We start from the raw sequence: 23,647 nt of genomic DNA, 5'->3' as shown, positions 1-23,647 counted from the left end.
TAGACTTGTTTACAATTAGAGGTTACAGATGACACTTGTGAGATTTCACTGGATATGTTATTGTACTATAATTAGAAGTTAAATAGAATCGATTATAAAAAAAAGAAAATCACATTCAGTAAAAAAGTATACACACATAAAAGACATTACAAAAGGAGAATAATTGAAAAAGATATGCTTTAATTCTTTTGGATTATATATATGCTTGAATATTTGATTAATCTAGATTCACATTAAAAATATTTTGTTTGACGTATATTTTAAAGTTAAGTAATTTACGAATCAATTCGAGACTAATAATTAACAATGAGAGTGTACCTATGAATATATTATTATTCTGGAACGTAGTGAATTGGTCCCATGCTCTCCACCTAACAATTCTCCTGAACCTAAACCCTGAAAACACATTTTTCCTCCTCTCTGTGCACAGCGCAACCGCACGCCGCCCGGTGCCGCCACCATGAACATCTCAACCATGAAGCTTGATGCCAGCTCAATCACAACGGCGACAGCTACAGCGACGGCGAAGGTGAGTCACCGGAGTGGGACCATCGGTTACAATGGGACCAATAGTTGTAGGCTCATTCAGTTCCAGCAAAGGAAGAAGAAGGCTTCTTCAATGATAGTTTGTTCGAAAAAGCCGCTTGCCTCAGTAGTGGATCGTCAAGGGGTCAACGAGTCAGGACTGAGTCGAATTGAGTCACTGAGTCAGGTATCAGGCGTGCTGGGTTGTCAATGGGGTGATGAAGGAAAGGGAAAGCTCGTGGATATATTGGCTAAGCATTTTGATATTGTTGCTCGTTGTCAGGTATATTTATATGAGTTCATTATTGGTATTATCATTTCGATTAATTCAACGGGATACCAGCAATTCTGTCCAGCTAGAAGAAATCACCTAGTGTTTTGTCTCTGCTGAAATTAGAACTAGGCCACAGCCTTGGGTGCTATATGAGTTTGTGTCCGAGCGATAACTTCCTATAACCGTTAAATAACACTTATACTGTATAGTTAGCATCTTGGAGTAAACTTTAAGCCAAATCAAGAACAACATTTGCTTCATTATTTGGAATTTTTTGTTACATATGCTTGGTTTCAGTAAGCGGGTGAGTTAGGATACAAGAGGCCTCCAAAAGAAGCCCTAGTGATACCTTAGGATCATAGTTTCTATTGATTCTAGAGGTTCCTCGTATTATTTTTTGATACTTGATTTGCTCCCATTTGGTGCCTGCTGGAAGTGCCACATAACTCTATCCCCCAAGGCTTGGACAAATACAAAGAAATCATATACTATTTTCAACTCCAAGGGATTTGAACATTAGAGTTCAGGGTTCTCAACCCAATGACCACTCGGTCATGTCTTTAGGTGAAAGATCAAATATTTTTTGTATAATGTTCATATGTATTTCTCCTCTATACCATTTTGTTTTAAATTGTTGTTTCTATTTATTTGTCATCCTACCATTCTACTTTACTTTATATTGCTTGGGATAGATAAGCTTGTTAACTATGCTAGTGAGCTTTTTAATAATGTTTTTGGTTGTTAGGGAGGAGCCAATGCTGGGCACACTATTTACAATTCTGAGGGGAAGAAGTTTGCTCTGCACCTTGTCCCTTCAGGGATTCTCAATGAGGAAACTATATGTGTTATTGGTAACGGAGTCGTGGTACATCTACCAGGACTTTTTAATGAAATTGACAAGCTTGAATCTAATGGAGTTTCTTGTCAAGGAAGGATTTTGGTATCAGATCGTGCTCACTTGTTATTTGATTTTCACCAAGAAGTAGATGGGCTTAGAGAAGCTGAGCTAGATAAGTCCTTTATTGGTACCACCAAGAGAGGCATTGGGCCTTCCTATTCAAGCAAGGTTATTCGAAATGGCATAAGGGTAAGTGATTTAAGGCATATGGACACATTCCCCCAAAAGCTTGATCTTTTATTATCAGATGCCGCTTCAAGATTCCAACGTTTTAAGTATAGCCCTGACATGCTCAGGGAGGAAGTGGAACGCTATAAGAAATTTGCTGAGAGGTTGGAACCTTTCGTTACAGATACCGTGCACTTCATGAATGATGCTATATCTCAGAAAAAGAAGATTTTGGTAGAAGGTGGTCAGGCAACTATGCTGGATATCGATTTTGGGACATACCCTTTTGTCACTTCATCCAGTCCATCGGCTGGTGGAATCTGCACAGGTCTTGGAATTGCTCCCAGAGTTGTCGGTGATCTTGTTGGTGTGGTAAGCAAACTCGATTTATTTTCTTAAAAGAATTTTGTCCTTTTATACTGAAGAATGAAGAACAGTTTTGTCTTTCCTAAAACTTATTGCTGTACATCTATCATCGTCAATTAGCTAAACGTGTGATAAACCCAGATTTTAGCCATAAGAATATGATCCTCATATCAACTAGCTCTTAGGAATCAATTGACTGCATGGTCCTTCAGTCTGCATTTATCGCACTTTAAGCTTAGAGCAGCAAATACTGAGCTGTTTTAATTGATGCTTTTCCTGCAGGTTAAGGCATATACGACAAGAGTTGGTTCTGGTCCTTTCCCAACAGAACTCATGGGCGAATATGGCGATCTTCTTCGTTCTGCTGGGCAGGAGTTTGGTACAACTACTGGACGCCCGCGTCGCTGTGGTTGGCTAGACATAGTTGCACTAAGATACTGCTGTCAAATAAATGGATTTGCTTCTCTAAACCTGACAAAATTAGATGTGCTGTCAGATCTATCAGAAATTCAGTTGGGTGTTACCTACAGGCATCCTGATGGTTCAACATTAAATTCTTTTCCTTCTGATCTAAGTCTTCTCGAACAAATAAAGGTAAGTTTCTTTTTTTTTTTCCACTTCAACATCTTTTTACGTGATGACTTTTGTGGTGTTTGGAAGACCAGATTATTAGTTCCAATTTTTATGTGAATGTTTTGGGAAATTGAGCCATATTAACACATTGATGTGTGGAAAAACATTAAAAGCTTTTCATAAAAGTTATGTTTTTCAGCGAGGAGTTTACTTTAGTTTAATTTCCTCTACCCTATTACCGGAAGGTGGATGAAAATGAAGTTCCCTAATTTTTGCAACTTTTTTGTTCTTCCAATCTGCCTTTTCTTTCCCATATATCATATTTTTTTCTGTTGGCTTTTTATATCGGTAGACCTTTGGTATGCATATTGATACTTCTTTAATGCCCCATGTTGCTTGTATCTTATTACCGTTTTCTATTTTCTTGTATTGTGTGTTTGTGACTTCTACTATATGTTTTCCTTTTTCTCATCTATGTAGGTGGAGTATGAAGTTTTGCCTGGATGGAAAACTGATATTTCTTCAATCAGGAAGTATTCTGACTTGCCCAAGGCTGCACGCGAGTATGTAGAAAGGATAGAGGAGCTTGTTGGGGTACCTATCCACTATATTGGTATTGGGCCTGGTCGTGACGCCCTTATCTACAAGTGATTTTAGATACGTTCGTCATATTACCAGAATCATATACTTCAAATTGCTGGTAAACCTTAGCTAAGCTTGTAGTAACTTTAGGCATTATCAATTTGATGTCGTTGCTTAATGTAACAATAATGTACTTGTTGTTTTTAAAGCTAGATATACCCCTCCCTGTTTTCCTTTCGGGATTTTGTTGAACCTCCCAAGGAACAGTCAGTTAAGAATGCCACTAGCTTGCTTGAGTGATGACGCTTCTCCCTGTATTGAACTGTTTGCCATTTTAACTTTTGACCTGTTGATCTATATCAGAATTTTCTGTTGGTAAACGTATTTACTCGGGATAATGCATGAGAACCACCCTCAACTGTGATGAAACTGTTGGTTACACGTCTAAACTATGCGAGTATCCTATTACCCCAGAACTTAATTTTCAAGCTTGCACTCATTTCTGTGTTCAACCTGTGGTGTCTATTAAGATGATGTTACTTCACTGTTAATAGTGGCTTAGGAGGCTCTCCTTGAGAAGAATGGATTGAAGAGATATTGGTTTCTTAAACTATACTATAAATCAATTTATTGTATGGTTAAAAATATATAAGTATGTATTTGAAAATTTTTATTGTGAAATATATAGAACATGAACTTAATTAATTCCCAGTTTTTTAAAAGAAGGAACTGAATCTAAGTTCCACGTGATAGAGGACTCTCTATTTTGAAATACAATTGGTTTATAATTGCCTCACTGGATATATAATTAAGTTTTTTATTCTATTAAAGTTAAAAGTTCTGCAAATAGCCTTATATAGTCGGTTAAAATATACCGACATTCAGTGTATATAAGATAAATTCTTTCAAAAGTTCCATATTGAAGATGGAAACATAAGCTCATCATTCACTTTATAAAAGCTATTAGCCTCTTCTGCTGCTACCTCATGATCTTCTATACCTGTTATTGAACCCAATGTGTCCCAATTGTAACTTGTTGTATCACCAAATAAATGAGCAATTGAACTATCGTCTTTTAGTGAGACTCTCGACTCTGTGAAACTACTGATGCTATTATTATTATGATCATGATCTTGATTTTTATCAGGCTGTTGTTGTTGATGATGATCGTCTCTTTTCAGTATTCCTATTTGTTGAAGAAATTCATTCAGATCAATCTGAGGCTTCTCAGCTTGATCACCACGAATGGCTACATTGTTGTGTGATGAGAATTCATCTTCCTTCTCCTTGATCATCACATGTGGACTTGTCATTGTCAAGTACTCAGGTTGTAATTTACTATACTTTTGAGTTTCATTTTTGGGAATATTGGTGATTGATGAACTAGAAGATGAGGCTGCTGCTGCTGCTGCTGTTGCAGCCGCGGCCTCTGCTCTCTTGAGTTCTTGAAGCCTTTGGTGAATTACATGAACATTTGGCTGAGCACTTAAGTTGAGTAAGCCAGTGGTATTTGGTATTAATGATGAAACAAAGTTGTTGGTTGATGAAAACCATTTGAACTTTTGTGATTTGTTTAGTGGATTGAAATTAGCTCTCATATGAGGTAAATTAAGGTAAGCTTCTGGTCCATATAATCTTCTTGCTGCTTCATCATAAGCCATTGCAGCTTCTTCAGCTGTAGCAAAAGATCCTAACCATAGCCTAGTTCTCTTTTTAGGCTCTCTGATTTCTGCTACCCATTTACCCCATGTTCTCTGTCGAACGCCTCGGTATTCACATAACGCGTTCTGCGGGCCCCCTTTCCCTCTTGCCGGGCCCTTCTTCCATGGTTTTAGTGGATTTCTTTTGTAGCTATCCATAAAGCCCGTTCAGTACGCTAGACTAGATTATCAGTATCGTACTGAAAGGCCAAAGAGTACAGGAAAAATTGTATGAAGTTACAGCTTAGTGAAGTGTAGTTAACTTTGGATAAGTAGGCGAAGCAAAACAACAGACTTTAGTGTGTTAACTTTTCGGGCCAAGTGAAAGCCCGTTCGATACGCTAGACTAGATTATCAGTGTCGAAGATCGTAGAGTGTTCACTTTTCGGGCTAATTGAAAGCCCGTTTATAGTACGCTAGACTAGACTATCAGTGTCGTACAAGAAAGTGTAGTTTTTTTTTTTTTTTTGCTCAGTGTTGAGTGTGAGATATATATATTGCAAGGAGTAGGAATATATATATGTGTGTGTATAAGGGAAGAATTTGTAGTTTTGATTTAAATGTTTTCACGTTTGTTAGTGTTATAAGAGCTCATGCATGTGACCGTTTGAGCTAAGTAGTAAACAGTGTACACTGTATATAATGTCAAAGTCACATTATTCTTTAGTTCTAATTTCTCTCATTCTTTCATTTTACGAAGTTTAAGTTATACACAGTGACAATAATAGATAAAAATTCTACACGATCAGGTTATTTATACGGTAAAACGGATAACCTAAGGGAAATGATAAGTGGTTCTCTAACATATGTAAAATCATATATGACGACCTACACTCTCTATACAAATAGCTGATTAGATTCATAATTTACTTTTTCTAGCTGAAATATATAGATTATATACTGATTATGTATGATTATACACATATATTGCATGTATTGTAATATATTATATATCCGTCGATTACTCTTTTTTTTAAGTGGTTGTGTGAATGTTATTTAGGTTAATTCTTCTCTTTATTTATCTTATTGTCTGATCTAAAAGAATGTTTTTTTTCTTCTTTTTATTCAACTCTTTAATTCTAACTTTCTACATGTCATGATTAGATTATAAGATCGAATGCAATTTTTTTTGGCATTATTCTACCTATCTTCCGTTTAAGACCACAAGATTAAGGGCCCGTTTGGATGGGCTTAATAAAAGCAGCTTTAAAAAAGTACTTTTGAAAGTGCTAAAACTTATTTTTAAAATAAGCAGTTATGCGTTTGGATAAAAGTGCTGAAGTTGCTATGCCGAACGTGAAAAGGGAAAAATGAAAGAAAGAGATGTTAGGGTTATGTGGGTAATTTGGAGATTGTATAATAATATTAAGGGCAAAAAGATAAAAATGTGGTCAACTTAATACAGCTTATAAGCTAAAAAAAAAAAAGCACCCCTGCCCCAGCTTTTAATTTTTGGCTTAAAATAATTTTTTTTAACTTAAAATAAGTTATTTTGAGTATTGCCAAACAGTTAAATAAATCAAAAACCAGCTTTTAAGTAAGTTTGACCAGCTTTTAAGCTGAACCAAACAGGCTCTAAAAAAAACCTTCTCTATTTTCTATAACTTCATGCCATGTCAAGTCAAAATTAGACAAAACAGAGAAGGTATAAAGAAAGTTTATACTCTCTAATGAAATCCATCATTGTTGTAATCTCAAACTAAAGAGATTGCTTTGAATTGAATGAAGTATGACACCTCACATTCCTTGGATTCTCTAATTAATAATAAATTCAAAATGGTCTAACACACTACACTCTTCTTGTCTCATAAAAGTCACAGAAGAAGAAATACTAGCCAGTGATGAATTTTTACTAATAAATTTTGTGTAAGTATTAAAAAGCACCTCACAAGAATTTTTGAAATTCACGAGCCTCTAAATTCACATGTATTTTTTCCTGACATTCACAGCTTGATTCTCGAGTCTTTACATTCATCTTTATCCCATGCAGTCATATACGTACGCACACAACACAACTTGAATCACACTCTGAAATGGACTCGGGAGTGACAGAAGCAGATTCAGAATTTAAAGTTATAGGTAACGTTTTATATGATGGATTCAAGGAAAGTGTGATTTTCAAGGCCAGAGAGTGACAAATGGATTCAGAATAGACTCGAGGAAAGTTCGATTTTCGAGGTCGGGGAGTGGCATGGTTCTCAAGTTATATCATAAATATTAACAATTGGGTTCATAGTTTGAGTATCTATAGATATTTAATGAATTTCTTGATCAATTAACAATCTGGACAACAGTTAACTCACAGTTTATGTTATTTTGTGGATCCAACATCCACCCGATATATATATATATATAATTCGGAAGGGGTTCAATCGAATATCCCCGTTAGAGAATTACATTGTACAAATGGGAAAAACGTTACAGGGTAATAGGGACGCAGCGATCCAGTAAATAGAGGACACGTGGCATTCTTGTATTCCACTACACTCGAGTCGGTGTGAGGGGTATAAAAGTCATTTCATCCAGTAAATTAATGACAAGTTGACCAGAAATGGTATACAGAAAAGAAACTAGTTGAAGAAGACTAATAGTAATATGTAGTAGTAAACCTGTGAGAGTAATAAAAGGAGAAACACGGGCTTATGTTCCCCTTTGCATATATAATGACGAAATATAAGCTTACCAATTTGTTAAAGAACGAAAGGATAGAATGTACGTAGATCTTACACTTACCTCGTGAAGGATTGTCATGCACGTCTTACATACATGGAATAGAAAAATACAGAATATATACACACACCATAACCATAGAATGGGAAGGTGTTAAACTTTAGATTTACAAATACGAGGAACTTATAAATAAAACATGTTTCTTGCACACTGAATCCCTGCCTAGTCAATGTCTTAAATTGTGTCATTCATTTGATGAGAAATCAAAAGAAATAACTAAAACTCGAGTGGCTGAAGCTGGAACAACTACTTTGGAAGCAACAGAACTAAAACTGTAATAAATCGATGTCGTATTCATACTTCAAAAAGTGACCATTTCATATCATTGACATCATAAAAGATCAAACAATGTGGTAGACTTGCTAAACAAGGTTGTTATTAAATCTTCAGAACATTTACAAGCAGGAATTTAAACATTTCTACAATTTACCTAGAGAACAGTTCATGACAAAATGCTATTTTCTAGAAGCTGCATGGGAACTTCTAATTTTGGCTTCTTACGTTAATTCATTCCAAAAAAAATTCTAACAAAAACTACCATCGAAGAGACTTTAGCAACATAAAGCACCCAACAATTTTAGACAACAATACATATATATAGAGTCTATTTTAAAAAAGAAACCTTTATGTTGCTTTCTCGTCTGCTTTGCTAATGTTTCTCCACTTATCTTTGAGGTCCCCCGCTGTCCTACCTTTCATGAAAACATCACCTCCAAATTCTAGAATCCTCTTCCATCTATCATGAAAATGTGAGAATCGTAGTAATCCCTCCTGCGAAAGCAACAACAAAGGCTAGTAAAATTATTATATTTCCCTTAATATACGCAACATGAAAGAAAAAGCACAGCTGCATGTAAATTCCTCCAACATTCAAGTGAAACCAACAAAAAGAAACCCCTTATTCCTATTGAATGGGACAATCTTTTCTTTTTTTCACAAGTAAATATATGTGCACTTACAGAAAAAGAGATGAATTTTACCTTCTATTTAAACAAAGGGGGTGCATTCTTACCACGTTTTCAAGAAGAGAGAGAGCATGAGACAGAAAACAAGCAAAATTGAGACAAAAGAATATGCATGATCTACCTTCTATTTGAACAAAGGGGGTGCATTCTAACCACATTTTCAAGGAGAGAAGAAGCGTGAGGCAGTAAACAAGCAAACTTTAGACAAAAGAATATGCATGTACCTTTAATATTTCCTCCTCCATTTTTGTCCATGGGAGCTTCTTCCTCCTCATTTGAGGAATCCAGGGACAGGAACTGCAAATTAAAAGTACATCCTTTATCAACACAGTTTCCAACTACTCGCTCTAACAATAAAAACGAACAGCAAACTATCAGAGGTATAAATCATAACCAAAAAAAAATAAAACAACAGTAATTCACGTGCCTGATTATCACTATTAACAAAATGTTTTGATTCAATGTAAAAGAGATGAGAAAACAGAAATAAATGCAGACACTTGAAAGTATAAGTGAATCAGATGACACTTCTTGGAAGAATATATGAAGCGACCACATGATTTGAATAAGTGGAGAAGTGCAAAAGACTTACTTGTTTTCTTGATTCCTAAATTGTACATGGTATCTGGAACCTATCTCATCTTGCTCTTCTTCAGAACTTACTTCTATAGAAGAACTTTCTTGGCACATATGTTCATGAGGAACATGTGGTTGAGGTGGATGGATCTGCGTGACCTCCGCATGCATAGAATTTCTAGTTACTGGATGACTTCCTGCTGGTTCAGCCTTCTCCAAAGAATTTTTGTTTCTATTCTCATCATGACACAATTCTTCTTCCTCTCTGGACTGATTCTGTCTTGATCTATGACTTCCTGCTGGTTCAGCCTTCTCCAAAGAATTTTTGTTTCTATTCTCATCATGACACAATTCTTCTTCCGATCTGGACTGATTCTGTCTTGATCTATGTCTTGATCTCTGACATCTAAGAGGTGATTTGTCGGGTTGTTGACCAGCTACTAAGCATTGTTCAGGTAGAGAAGCCTCTGGTTGAGGTGAACCGGTTTGCATGAGTTGAGCTCCGACAGAACTCCTGTCGGCTGGAGCACTTCCTGCTTTTCTGACCTCATTCAACGAATTCCTCCCACTATCATTGCGGGGTAGAGAAGTTCCTGGTTGAGGTGCACCAGTTTGCATGACTTGAGCTCTGACAGAACTCATGTCGGCTGGAGCACTTCCTGCTTCTGTGACCTCATTCAATGAATTCCTCATTTTTTCATTGCGGGGTAGAGAAGGCTCTGGTTTAGGAGCACTGGTTTGAATGACTTGAGCTCCGACAGAACTCCTATCGGCTGGAGCACTTCCTGCTTCTGTGACCTCATTCAATGAATTCTTACCCTCTCGAGATTGATGCTTCTTCATTCCTTGTGACCTAGGTAGTGAATTCTTTGATTGTTTTCCAGCTCCCATGCCAATAAATGCAGCCAAATCATTCCTAGCAAGTGAGACCTTCTTCTTACATTCCAGGTACTCAGAAATGGCTCGAGAATATGCACAAAAGGGGCAATAGAAGCTTCCTTTGTAATCAAAGTTGGGTGCAGAAACCAAGCAACTTTCATGAACCACCAAAGAGCAAGTATCAGAACTACAAACTAATAAATTTTCCCCCTTGTTACACTTCACACAAAGATTAAGCTCTGTACAGTCAATAATTGCCAAAGAATCTTCACCCTGAGCGTATTGCAAGTTCAAAAAATCATTTTTACGTGAAGCAAGAGCAGTACTCTCATAGTGATACTCATCAGTATCACTAGAGAACTCAGATTCACGACTTTGCTCAATATTCTCTTTGTCTGCATTAGAAGGTTCGCCATTTTGCAGATCTCGTGGAAGATTATAATCCAGGTCACCTTTGGAGCCACAAGTGCGAGAATCCTGCTGAATCACACGCAGGGATGAGTCACATGATATTCCCTGTTCAGGACAACAATTGCTGCTACTTCCAATATTTTTGAACTTCTTGTCTGAACTCATTCTTTGAGGCAACAGATCCTTGATACTAGAGTCAATGCCACATAAAACACTTGCTGATCCAGCATGCTTTGCTTTACCATCCTTCAGGCATCCATTTGCTTCGAGGGTACCATCACCTTCCGAGTTCCTTTTTTGAACAATAGATTGACTTCCTCCACATGATTCTGCTGGGACTCCACCTCTTTGAGACGATATCAAATCAGGAACAGTGTTCTGAATGAAACCAGCAACATCCTGCTTAAACTTTTTGGCTGCCTTTGCACATGGATCAGAACTTATCTCTGGTATGGCTTTAGTTTTATTGACTTCTATTTCATAAGCAGTAGGGGCATCAAAACTTCTCTTAACAGGCAGCAGAGTGCTTCCAGGCTGATTTTCTTGCAGGCCATTCTTGTTGCCCTGTATTAAAGTATCCAAGTTCTCAGTTGGTGCAGCATGTCGGGTATTCACACCTCCTATTTTATGTCCCTGCTTAAAGCCATCAGAATCAATAGCATCAGCAGTAACACCGTCTCTGTAGTGGTTTCCCAACTCCAATCCACTTCTTTCTTTCAAGGAAGTGGAAAAAGGAGTCGTCGATTTCACAATGGCATCTTTAAACTGTTTATCAACAGAAAATATAGCAAATCCCAATCAGACATATTTTCATATTTTCCAACCAATTCAAAAGACGACTAGCTTACTTGTTGCAAGTGACTCTTTGACAAGATAGATCTCTTTTTCGTAATGAACGACAGAACATCCCACTTTAACATATCTGGAGTAGCTGTTTTTAGATTTGATGCAGACACCTGTGTTACATTTACATGCAAAGACACAACTAAGCATATGTAAAACAGAAGTAATTAAAACTCTAAAGGAGACCATTCCCTTGAAATAGGTCCCTTGCTTAGAGCTTTCAAATAACCGAATCAAATAATCTACCATATATAAGTAGAAGACAGAACTAATTACCTCCAACAATATGCAGCGAAGGACATCTTCGCAGTCCCTTGACGGATCAAGTTCAACTTTGTCACCTGGAACTGAAGCGACACTATTTGCATCTGAGTTTTCCCGAACAAATAAGCTCTCTAAAAGTCTCAAGGAAACCATTTCCCTTGCATTTCTCCCCAGATCATCAGAGATTGCAGGAGTCTTCTTAACCAAATCTATTATGCATGAACTATTAAAGTCAAAACTCTGATGCCCACAATTCAACAACAGCTACCACAAAATAAAGCAATTGTAACTTCACACATACTGATGAGTAAAGATGTGTCAATCTCACGGGAACTTGCCAATGCTTCAATCACCCAAATCCATGGCAGAGATGATGCACATGCAAGTGTGGTAGCCATGAAAGACTATTGCAGTGCTTCAGAGACCATAAATTTGTTATTTAGCTGTTTGACATAGACATAGAAGGGATGACAATGCAATGAATACACGATAATGACAAAAGTAACAAAATATTAGATTCCTGCACCCAATAAATCAATAACCAAATTACATTCTTAGTAAAAAAAAATTCCAAACGGAAAATTATTGAACTTATCCAAGGCCTCAAACAAGCCAAATCAAATTGGGGCTTCTGTTGAGAAATGGTAAAACATGTCAAGTAAACATAATTAAACAATTCCTTGAGCAAGTAAACATAGCATACACTTTTCTTGATTTCCTTAGATGGGAGCTTCCCCACCAAAGCCTATTAAAAAGCTGAAACTGAAAACGTAAAATTGCATATATCAATGCGTATTTATTAGAAATTCACATTCCCAGCCGGCATGAGTTCAAATAAAATCAATGATACATACTTAGAACTACAGCCTCTTGGATCAAGGATTTCCTTCTAGTCCCCCACCAATGCTAATTCTTTAATAGCTTCCTTTATTTCACTGTACACTTACCTCTGTCAGTTGCATCAGCCTTGTAATCAGTAAGCTTATGAGCTTTACGGATAGAAAGAAGGACTAAAAACGATGTTATGTTCCAACTAATTAGATCATACTTCTACACTAGCCTTTTCTTCTCAAATTGAATATTATGCTTTTACTCAGTACAACAACAACAACATACCTAGTGAAATTTCACAAGTGGGGTCTCGGGAAGGCAAAATGTACAAAGACTACCTCGTGGAGATAGAGAAGCTCATGTTTTAGCTAAGTAAGACCATCAAATGACAACTGGGTATATCTTTTTTTTTTTACGTCAAGTCAATGAAGATTATTAGGCTAGAAATAAATTATGATCACTCTACTACCCCCAATACTAGATACTAGATAGAATAGCAGTCACCATAGCATAAAATCCTTCTCCGCGCGTCTAACTTAATCTACATAGCAAAAGGTCACCCATATGCAATTAACAGATCGAACACAGAACCAATGACATGGAAAACAAAAAAGACACAAATCGGTCCACGAAGCATTCCGCCTCCCACAGGAACCAATATACTCATTACTCCCTCTTGAGAAAGCAAAACCAATTGGGACAACAGAAGAAAGGAACATGATCAACTTAATTTGGTAAGAGTACAAAAGTAAATAAAGTTCCTTTCCCATGTTTTAGCTTTATTAACATCTATAGGATAAAAATAGTCAAGAACATTCTCAGTTGTCACTCAGAAAATTCATACCACAAAACACTGGCGAACTACAACAACAATAAACCAAGTGTAATCAACATGTGGGGTTACTCAGACCTTATCCCTGCTTTGAGACGGTAGAGAAGTATAATCCCACATGTGGGGTCGGCTACAGTATACCTAAACTTTACCCCTACCATGAGAAGTCCAAGATGTTGTTCCCAATAAACCCTCAACTGAACAAAATGCAAAAAAGCCAACAGTAACAAGCAGAAACTAAAACAAGAAAATATAATAACGAAGCTAAATAATAACAGGTAGTAAAAACACTGAAGAACTAACAAAAATGTAAAACCTTTTCTGCTACACAGTGATAAATATACAGAAATTCTAAAAAAAAATGAAATTAATGAAACAATAGACTAATATAAGTAAAAATAAAAGCTTTTCAAGAACCTGATTCTCCTTCCATATACATTCAGCAAGTTCCCAACTTTGACACCATAAATTTGAAATACAAATAGAGAGAGAAAAAAAGCTCGATTTTTCTGGAACCTTCGGTTTCTAGTAGTGTTTCTATGCTACGAAAGAGACGAAAAACTGATGAATCTCTTCAGTTCAGAAATTGCAGAGCTTCCATTATAGAGGGTTTTTCAAAATTTTGGAGCAGAAAATTGTCCAGATTTGAAAAATTGAAAAGAAAAAGAGAACCAAAAAGGAAAGAAGCCGGGTTTGGGTCATTGGGTCGGATCCTCGTTAAACCCGATTATAGGCTTCCAATCAATCAAATTTAAAATGTACTTAAGAAGTCAAAGAGTTCCCTATATTACTCCATCTGTCTCAATTTATATAACATTTTTCGACTTTCATGATTAAAAAATTTATATTTGATCATTAATTTTTCATATAATATATTCTAATAATTTTGAACTATCAATTATTATAACTTACAGTACTTTTTACTTGGTTTACAAATATATAAATTTAAATTTTAAAAGAATTGAAGATTTCATGCGTAAATTTTCGATCAAATCTAAATTGTGTGATTAAAAAATTAAAAAGTGTCACGTAAATTGAAACAAATAGAGTACTAATATTTATTTTTAGAGGTAAAAAAAGATGATAACAAATTAAATTAGATTAAAGATTTACGTTTTGTCAAGTATTAACTAAACGATTCATCACCAACATGGGTCGTGATGCACTTACGGGAGTGCTTCACCCTTAACCAGAAGTCTCGATTTCGAGCCCTGAATATGGAGAAAATTTTGTTGAAGGCGTCACCCCCGAATGGACTATACATCGATAATGTAAAATGTATTTATACTATCTGATTATTTAAAAAATAATTATGTGTAACTTTATTTTAATGAGCATTGAATTATAGGTAACTTTATTTTAATAAGCATTGATTATTAAATGTTATAAATGGTGAGTAGTCTACGATAATATGTTAAGTTATGCTAAAAAGGAGAAATAAGATAGCTTGATGCACAACATATTTTGTATTCACATAAGACACGAAGAAGCATGCACTTCATAAATGTATGATATAACTAACTTTAATACAAATATTAGTAATTACTTTCGTGATTTGAACTCATAAATTGTAATCTTTAAATCGTACGAAATTTTTTTATTATTGCTCTAATATTCTTTTTCACATGTTAAATTATATTAATGGTGTTAAATAAATTTACATTATGAAATACAATAACATAAATAATTTCTTCACTTTTGTTATTTTCTTGAGTTGAAGTTTATCGAAATAACTTTTCTATCTCTTAAAATAAAAATAAAATTATCATATACATCATCCTCTTTAGACTCTATTCGTGAAATTACACCGTACAAAATGTGGCTGAACTTACATCATATGATCAATGGCACATACAAAGAGCCAAATATATAGTCTCATAGATAATGAAGTATTTTGGTCTTCTTCTCACAAAGCAAATTCAAACTTTATTACACTTCAAAAGCAACATAAATTTTCAGCTTTTTGAACATGCTACAACTTAAAATAAACTTTGTTCATAAAATTAAAGAGAGAAAAACAATGCACAACTTATATAAATCCACTACTACCTTAGAGTTGGAGGTGGAGGAGATGAGAGGAGAAGTACATGAGGGATGTCCATGTATCTAGAGAAGAAATCGCGAAAACGAAGAACGGTATTTAAATTACATATTGACGTGGTTTCATAGTGTAAAAATTCTAACGACTCCACGAACGAGTTTAAGCTTCGAAATGGCGGTAAAAGGAGTGTTAGTGGAGCTGCCATAAAGGCTGCCGCTAACAACATCTGCATCATTTTATATAAACGATATGACTTGTGATACTGAATCTAGATCATAAAATTGAAACGATCGAGGACTTTGAATCTCGAAAAAAAGAATTAACGATTTTTTTCAGTTTGGATTCCAAAAAAATGGTTTATTTTAGGTTATAGGTTGGAGTCTCTTATAGGTTGTGTGGTTTTTATACAGAAAAAATTAAAGAGAGCAAGGTTTAAGGATAAGATTGATTTAATTAAAAAAAAAAGGGTATTGACCGGTACCTTTTGGAATATTCGTTAATAAAGTTTTAGTTATAAGAAATAAGATGCCATTTGAAATTTAATTAATACAATATGATTTAATATTATAAGATAAATTAAATTACAACTTGAAATGGACTCAATATGTATGAAAATATAATTTATTACATATGGCTTTTGAGTTTTTTAAAGGTTTCTTATAGGAAACGTTATTGGTTATGAGTTATGACCTATGTCAAAAAAGATTAAAGGGTCAATTATTACATTATTAAATGTATATTTTAGATAATTTGGGTATGATGTGTGATAATTAAAATTAGTATTGGATCGTGAACCTTATATGTTTGATGAATCTACTATGAGTTGTTCTGTAGGTTTGACCTATCATGACAAAGATTTATAACGTATCGGAATTTCATTAATTATAGTTAGATTTATTAATGTATCGGAATTTCATTAATTATAAATAAATTTTTCTCTAATTCTTATATAAATATCAATCAGGGTGACAGTTATATATATTTCAATATGTTGTCATGCCCGCGAAACAGTAATAGAAATGAAAACCTAGTCATTCATCGGTATGAGTAATCATGGATCAGATAAGTACACAATTATACTTGCTAATCTACATTATTTTGGTGACATAGTATTGCGTTTGATTTTAATTTAGTACAATTATATTTTCTTTTTAAATAATTGAATCTAAAATCAAATATCAAATATCGAACGAAAAAAACAGAATTATTGACACATAGAGTGACTTCCTCTCACGTTTGTCTTTCTCATTTGCTAATATATCCACATAGGAAATGTCAAGGAAATTAAGTTGTTAATACTAATTAAGTCAAATTAATTTAGGACTAATAAGTTATTGAGTTGAATTTTGGGATACTTCTTGGAAAATGCTTTTATAACTAAATATAACTCTTGCTATATTTATAATATATGGTCATTTCCATGAAATTTCCTTGCAAATATTCAAATATATAAGAAATTCAAAAGAGTGACAGCTATTTAGAATTGAAAATAATATAGTAATACCTAAGAAAAATTCAGAAATGTTCAACAAATCTTTAGGTCATTTCATGGTATTTTTGTGTAAAACAAATCATGGAGATTCAAAGCTACACCCCTTAATAATACCAATACACCACTTCATTTTAATATTTGACAAGTATTATTATTAAAAACAAAACATTAAGAGAGGACTATAGGTCATCTGGACTTTTGTCTCATTTTTGGGCTGGTTTTTAATTTGTATCTCATAATAAATAATTATTTTGCAAAAAGCACAAGTTTATATTTTCAAATTATAATATTATATAAGTTATATCAGATCGTAACTTCATTTTCTAAAGAACTTATGCCCTCGCTAGGCATAAAATCAGTTACTAAAGGGAAAAAAAAATTAAAGATCAACTCATTTGAAGGGCAAACATACAATTTTATTAGGACTACATGTTAGAATCGAATTGTTTGGGTTTGGGCTGGTTTCAATGGCCCAAGTTCACATGATGTATACAAAATTCAGGTAGAGAATTATACAATTGATCTTGATGTTATACTTGCTTTTGTATTTACAAATATGTAATTTTTATATGATCTATGCGATTTCATTGAAAGTGCACTTGGCTCAGGATATAGCTCAGTTGGTAGAGCTCCGCTCTTGCAATTGGGTTGTTGCAATTACAAGTTAGATGTTTGGATAATTGACCAGGCGTAATAATAGTATCTTGTACCTGAATTCCTAGGAAGTATAGATTACATAAATTTATAGGATCAAAATTACATATTTGACCGCTCAACAAAAATATTAGAGTCTTTCATTGAAAGTAATAGGGGTACCATCTCAACTAATGCTAACCCCCCACCCCCCACCCCCACCCTGCCCATTCCTCGGTCCTAACACACACATAGGGGTCTAGATAGGATGATAATGATATGTACGCAACCCTTATCCCTATCAGTAGAAAGGTTAGTTCCGATACTAGCAGATATGAAAAGGAAACACATCCAAGAAACCCAAGTCCAACTTATGGGGCTTGACAGTTGACACCACAAGTTAAATTCCCATGAGTAAGCAAGAATCCTCCATTATTCTTTATCTACATATATCACCATGCTATTGAAAACACACAAAAAGATAACTAGATAAGGCTATTTAAGGATGGAATACTAATTCTCACAACTTTGAGCATCTTGCATCAGAAACCACTCAAATGGTCTTTATATCTTCCCATCAGAAAATTTACTACCACTAAATTTATTCCAAAAGCCAACACATCATAGAAGTGGATTGAAAAATCACAAGAGATTGTCAAATCTCAAATGAAGTAACTTCATGTGAAAGATCATATCAATTGGTTTCAGTACAATGAAATAAGGTACAAGCTTATCTTCATGTCAAGAAAAGCAAGAATCAAATTCAAATAGAGTACAAAAAAAGGTCAATATTCTTCCGAATTTAGGACCTCCTTCCTCTGCTTGTTGTTTATCAGTTTCCACGGTTGTCTTGCTCCTAAGAAAACATGTCAAGAAAAGTAGAATAAAATGTAGTTACTATTTACCAGAACCTTGCTTTTGAAGATGTCAAAGATCAGTAAAATGAAGAATTAGAATGTTTCTTTATGACGGTGGTGTTCGAGCCAGCTTGAGCACACCTCAACTAATTCTACAGGTACCCAACAAGGCTTGGGCAGACAGAAGAAATCAATTAGTGTTTTTTGTCTCCATCCATGCACTCAATTGATCAATCTGGGAATGGGACGTAGAGCCTTCACCAAGATCTGCACCAGCACCTGTTAGTTCAGGTTCAGAGACATGACGAACACATTTATCCTTCATCATTTCTGGTGGTGATTCTTTGACAAGAGATTGCACCCATGACAGATCAGGCTCTTTTCCATTGTTAGCAAGCTTAAATGATGATGATTGCCTTAGCCTACCCAACTCCTCAGTATTGACAGCCCAGTCTGGCTTTCCCACATCTGTACCCCACTTTAACCAAGTATCAGTTGGTGACCCAACAATAGCAGAAACATTGGAGCCAAGATCACGAGAGCTGAGACTTCTAAATTGCTGCTGCCTGTCACGTTGCGCTAATATTGACACACGGGAATTTCTTGGTGAGATTGGCTCCATTGCTCGGGGAGACATCTTCCCTGATGATGGAACTCCAAATGAGGCTTGTAATAAAGGATTATCAATGTTTCTTGGCGAGAAATTTGTATTAATGGGAGATAACAGGTTCTGTTGCTGCTGCTGAAATGGACTGCAAACTGCAGATTTGTGGGTAGGGGAAAAAACAGATTGAGCTACTGTTCGATCAGAAAATCTAGGAGATGAGCTCTCTGCAGGAAAATAATCCTCAATATTTGCACGGGTAAAGGTCATAGGACGAGCTGAATGGTTCAAAGAATCAGAACTCATGCTGTTACGCTGGGATAGGCAGGAAAACTCATTTAGGAACTGCTGTCGTTGCACATCAAAATCTGGACATGTAGACAGGTCTGCAGCTGGTATACCTCTAGCACTGAGCGATGACCGTAGGCGACTCGAATGAACAAAGCTGCCAGGAAGATGCAAGGGTGGGGCGTTTCTTTGGGCCCAACCCATGCTTGAAATTCCATTAGCAGAAGGTGATACTGGAGGTGTGAAAGGTGATGGTGACATGACAGAGACTGAGGAAGGAGAACCTGGTATTAGGCCCATGGCTGCAGCAAAATCCATAGCATTGACAGCAGCAGAATTCCCACAAGGTGATGGAACAGCAGAACCAGTAGAAACGTAAAGCGGTCTTAGATCATCCTGCTTGTGGGCAAAGAAGCAAACTCTTCTGTTACAATCTATACCATCTTTGCAAAGCCGAGTTCGATATTGTGCAGGGTGCAGCCAACACTCAAAGACCCCATGAGCGTATTCACACATGTCCCCACGTTGGCAAGCTCCCTTGCGGAACTCAGGGCAAGGTACACAACTGTAGTGGTATTTTCTTGGATCCCTTCTTCGAGCATTTTCGCCTGGATGGAGAAATGGACATTCAGTCCAATCATGCGAGTATGCACGAGAGCAAGGTCTGATCTTAAATGAGAACATCCTGAATTCATCTGAAGAATATATGTCGTTTTTTATGTCAGGCAAGGAGGGGTCAACAGGGTATTCTTTCTTTTCTGGTATAGAATATGAAGGGAGGTCACTGGACTTTGCACTCTTTGGGGAAAAAGTTTGAGTCTGAAGCAGAATATGGTGATCTATTTCCAGGAGAAGGCGAACGTGGAGGAGAAGAGCTTGAAGTGGACACTGACACCCGCAGCTTGCAGTCCCCAATTGTACTAGTCATCAGAAGGCTTTCTAGGCATGATTTAACCGGGTGAAAGCTAGGAGATACAACTATAACATCAATAGGGTAATGACCATTGATATCTTTAGAGTGTGGGTCAGCACCGGCTCCTAAGAGAAGTTTGACAGCTTCTGCAGCATTCAGAGATCCACCAGAGGCAGCACAGTGAAGGGCAGTGCTCTTATCATGGCCACAAGAACGATTCACATCAACTTCAGGTAGAGAAAGAATCTGCTTTAGAGCATCAATACTTCCATACGTAGCAGCAACCATCAAAGGAGTTCTATGATCAAGAACCATTTGCTTTGAGCCCTTTTGGCGCCCATACCACAGTCCAACCTCATGAATACTAGCTAGGTCACGCTCAATCCATATTTTGAAGGCCTCTATATCATCGTTGGCAGCAAGTTCAAGCAAGCTGGCAAAAGTATCTTCAGTTTCAATAGTCGGATTACTCATAGTCATGTTGGTGGACTAACAGATACCAAAGTGGTTGGTTACAATCTGGGTTAAGAGCTGCAATAGGAAGCATATATTGTAAGCTGTTAGATTTCATGTATTTATCTATTTATTGTGGACATATGATTAGACCTTGCGCGTTGTGCGTAGCCAAGTACTATCGTCAAACATAGACACGACTTACAGAGCTCTAACAACTAGGTGAAATGCTATAGATTCATAAACAGTAATAAAATTCCAAAGAATTCTAGTAAGGAGAATAAGGAACTATGCCCCCTAAGGTTGGTGAGAAGACAACAAAAGAATTGAGCTTGAATGCCGACTTATGACTTCCAAAACAACAGAAAAGGCACATATCACATAAAAAAGAAAAGAGAAATATCTGCCTTTGTAACCAAGTGAGAAATTTACATAGTACTACTTTTCTGAATTGAAAATATCATTGTCACAAAATAAAGGGAAAATTCCACTATTTCAGGCTCAAAAGAGTTCTGCTTTTGAACTTCATTTTCTTGAAATCTAATGGAACCATTCAAACATTGGGACAAAGATGTTAAAACAAAACAAAACAAAACAAAAATGACATACCGTTAGTACAATAGAAATATAGCAGTACTAACGATCAAAAATCTTTTCAAAAAGAAATGAAAGAAAATGGCCAAAGATGAGAACCAGAGAATTTTTTTGAGATACCACATAGAGGAAAGGGGTCTTCTTTGAGGTCATCATTCATATATGCAAAGATTAACTTTACAGAGGTTAGATATTTTGAAAGCCGTTAGATTTTTTAAAGTTTTTCTTCGGAATGAATCAAACAGTATGCACTGTGTGTACATCCAAGTACTCCCTCCATTACATATTAATGGGCCTCTATCCCAAAAACGGACATTTCATTTTACTTGTCCAAGTTAGGGAGTCAAGAGAGTTAAATTACATTTTCCCTTTCTACCCATAGTAGGAGTATTAAGTATCCACACTCCCAAATTATTGAAGTCACAATTTTAAATTCCAGAGCCTATTAAGACACGGGTAGCTTCACCGACCCCTCTTCTTTACTCCTATTAAGACTTCCAAGCCTAGTTGGCACCAAACTCCATGTTAAATCATTGTTTTGTTCATTGAATTTAAAAAATCATATAAGGTTAAGTAAGTAAAATATACCTCTAACAACACAGGCCAAGTAATATAAAACGGAGGGAGTACCATCTTCAAAACTAGCCACAACTTGTGAGAGCTCTAACAACAAAATGAAACGCTAGAGATTCATAAACAGTAATATTATTCCCATTAATTAATTCAAATAAGGAGAAAAAATAACTAAGCCCCTTAAGGTTCACGAGAAGACAATAAAAGGATTGAGCTTCAAGCCGAATTTCTGACTCTTAAGACAACAGAAAAGGCACACATCACATTAAAAATAGAACAATCTGTTCCTAGGTAAACAATTGATAAATTCACATATACAACTTCTCTAAATTGAAAATATCATTTTCACTATTTCAAAGTCAGACTTTTCCCTTTCCATTTCCCTTCATCTTCTAGGTAACCTAATGGGACCATTCATACCATAGAAAAATTGGAATCTTTGCATAAATAGCTACCTGAATTCACTATTTACTTTTTTTTTTATGACAAGAAAAACCCGCAGCCGCTACCCTTTGGGTGCGCACAGGGTAAAACCTCCGCTCCTATGCAATAGCTCGCAAACCACATAGGAGAGATAACCTGCACTAGGCAAGCCTAGTGCGACCGACCCAGAAGGCAGACCCCTTGCTTTCGCTGGCAAGGGGTTTCGAAATTGAGATCTCCATCATGGAAGTCCCAAACTCAAACCACTGGATTCACTATTTACTTTTCATAGCCGATATATAAATTATACACATATTATACATCCACCCGCTATTTTTAGTTGAACCTTCGGGGACAAACCACAATTTAGGTTAATTCTTCCATCACAAGTACAGGAAAACTTACCCACTAATTACAGATAAAGCAAAAAAGGTGAAACCAAAACCCCCCAAAAACCCCATAAATCAAAATCAATCCTGAAGAACTTACAAGCATACCAATTTATTCATACATGTTTTTAGTTAAAATTCAAAAAAGGGGCAAACCAGATTGAAGAACGTCAAAGCAAAATCATATACAAAAACAAAACTTGACCCATCAAAAAGAATTTCAAACTAAAGCAAAGTCCTAATTTTGCAATGAAATTGAAACATACCTAAAATTCAAGTGAAAAATCAGTTCTTTCTCACCAAATTCTGAGCAAAAAAAGCAAAGTGTTTTAGCACCATCAACAGCTCCTCTCCACCATTTTTCTACATATAGCTATGGATGTGTATGTATAGAGAGAGAAAGTGATACTTTTTCTACAAGAAGTAGAGAGAGAAAGTTATGATAACACAAAGAACTTCTCTTCTCCCTTTTTTAGTACTTCGCCATTTTTCTGTGCCCGCTCTCTTTCAGTAATGCGGAGACTTATTTTGTAAGATATTATGAATTAGTTGGACTATATATATCTCTTACCGTTTAAATTATCTGTCGTATTTTTAATAAAATATTTTATTTATATTTTTGTATATATAATTTTTATTTATATTCATAATCTTTAAATAAAGATAAAATAAAAATTATAATTTTAACTTTAAAAATTTACGATAAATAATCTAAAAATATATGTATTAAAAAAAGAAAATTTAACTTTTCATCTCAAATCTTTAATTGTAGAAGGTAGAAAGTTTATCGAGGGTGAATTAGTCCTTAATCTCTTACTATATGTGTGTTAGTTTTGTCATTTCAAGAATTATTAATACAATATAGTGTTTAGATTAAAATTATAGAACTACATTTCTTATGGCACTTGCATTTTTTAGAAATTTTAATTTTAACCTCGTAGAAATGACTGTGTTTGTGACATTTGTGGAT

The 23,647-nt window shown here is 35.5% G+C and overlaps 3 protein-coding genes and 1 pseudogene across 8 annotated transcripts; 1 reads left to right on the top strand and 3 right to left on the bottom strand.

Annotated features, from left to right (window-relative positions):
• The first annotated feature begins 330 nt into the window (after nucleotides 1-330).
• LOC107002629 (adenylosuccinate synthetase, chloroplastic) lies at nucleotides 331-3,766 on the top strand. Its single transcript, XM_015200718.2, has 4 exons — nucleotides 331-808; nucleotides 1,545-2,237; nucleotides 2,514-2,825; nucleotides 3,285-3,766. The coding sequence occupies exons 1-4, from the start codon at nucleotides 461-463 to the stop codon at nucleotides 3,453-3,455; spliced, it is 1,524 nt and encodes a 507-aa protein (XP_015056204.1). The 5' UTR covers nucleotides 331-460; the 3' UTR covers nucleotides 3,456-3,766.
• Nucleotides 3,767-4,078: 312 nt separating this feature from the next.
• LOC107002628 (dehydration-responsive element-binding protein 2F) lies at nucleotides 4,079-5,709 on the bottom strand. Its single transcript, XM_015200717.2, has one exon. It carries the CDS (start codon nucleotides 5,243-5,245, stop codon nucleotides 4,292-4,294), a length of 954 nt encoding a protein of 317 aa, XP_015056203.1. The 5' UTR covers nucleotides 5,246-5,709; the 3' UTR covers nucleotides 4,079-4,291.
• Nucleotides 5,710-8,138: 2,429 nt separating this feature from the next.
• LOC107002801 lies at nucleotides 8,139-14,074 on the bottom strand. Of its 5 annotated transcripts, none has more exons than XM_027912501.1 (8): nucleotides 13,835-14,074; nucleotides 13,496-13,614; nucleotides 12,056-12,197; nucleotides 11,767-11,963; nucleotides 11,496-11,603; nucleotides 9,374-11,412; nucleotides 9,006-9,078; nucleotides 8,304-8,587 (listed from the first exon to the last, which is right to left on the bottom strand). In XM_027912501.1, the coding sequence occupies exons 3-8, from the start codon at nucleotides 12,150-12,152 to the stop codon at nucleotides 8,441-8,443; spliced, it is 2,661 nt and encodes an 886-aa protein (XP_027768302.1). In that variant the 5' UTR covers nucleotides 12,153-12,197; nucleotides 13,496-13,614; nucleotides 13,835-14,074; the 3' UTR covers nucleotides 8,304-8,440. The 5 variants fall into 5 exon arrangements, with proteins under 5 accessions (XP_015056455.1, XP_027768302.1, XP_015056456.1 ...); XM_027912502.1 differs by lacking the exon at nucleotides 13,496-13,614 and having other exon boundaries at nucleotides 8,378-8,587; nucleotides 9,374-9,618; nucleotides 9,718-11,412; XM_015200969.2 differs by lacking the exon at nucleotides 13,496-13,614 and having other exon boundaries at nucleotides 8,139-8,587.
• A 4,181-nt stretch (nucleotides 14,075-18,255) lies between these two features.
• Nucleotides 18,256-23,210, bottom strand: LOC107002426 (annotated as a pseudogene). The gene is made up of 2 exons (XR_001454513.2): nucleotides 22,944-23,210; nucleotides 18,256-20,776 (listed from the first exon to the last, which is right to left on the bottom strand). The product of XR_001454513.2 is annotated as a zinc finger CCCH domain-containing protein 24-like (transcript).
• Between the last annotated feature and the right edge of the window lie 437 nt (nucleotides 23,211-23,647).

Source organism: Solanum pennellii, chromosome 10 (assembly GCF_001406875.1).
Source record: "Solanum pennellii chromosome 10, SPENNV200".
NCBI lineage: Eukaryota > Viridiplantae > Streptophyta > Magnoliopsida > Solanales > Solanaceae > Solanum > Solanum pennellii.
Note: the sequence above shows the minus strand (reverse complement) of the source record. Positions and strands in the feature narration are given on the sequence as shown.

What these genes read in the sequence shown, in the direction of transcription:
- LOC107002801 (XM_015200969.2), bottom strand. Translation starts at nt 12,152, where the DNA reads ATGGCTACCACACTTGCATGTGCATCATCTCTGCCATGGATTTGGGTG. An exon ending in CAAAGAGTCACTTGCAACAA is followed by an intron (nt 11,413 to 11,495) that starts GTAAGCTAGTCG and finishes GTTGATAAACAG; the next exon opens with TTTAAAGATGCCATTGTGAA. An exon ending in TTTAGGAATCAAGAAAACAA is followed by an intron (nt 9,079 to 9,373) that starts GTAAGTCTTTTG and finishes TTTAATTTGCAG; the next exon opens with TTCCTGTCCCTGGATTCCTC.
- LOC107002628 (XM_015200717.2), bottom strand. Translation starts at nt 5,245, where the DNA reads ATGGATAGCTACAAAAGAAATCCACTAAAACCATGGAAGAAGGGCCCG.
- LOC107002629 (XM_015200718.2), top strand. Translation starts at nt 461, where the DNA reads ATGAACATCTCAACCATGAAGCTTGATGCCAGCTCAATCACAACGGCG. An exon ending in ATATTGTTGCTCGTTGTCAG is followed by an intron (nt 809 to 1,544) that starts GTATATTTATAT and finishes TTTGGTTGTTAG; the next exon opens with GGAGGAGCCAATGCTGGGCA. An exon ending in TCGGTGATCTTGTTGGTGTG is followed by an intron (nt 2,238 to 2,513) that starts GTAAGCAAACTC and finishes CTTTTCCTGCAG; the next exon opens with GTTAAGGCATATACGACAAG.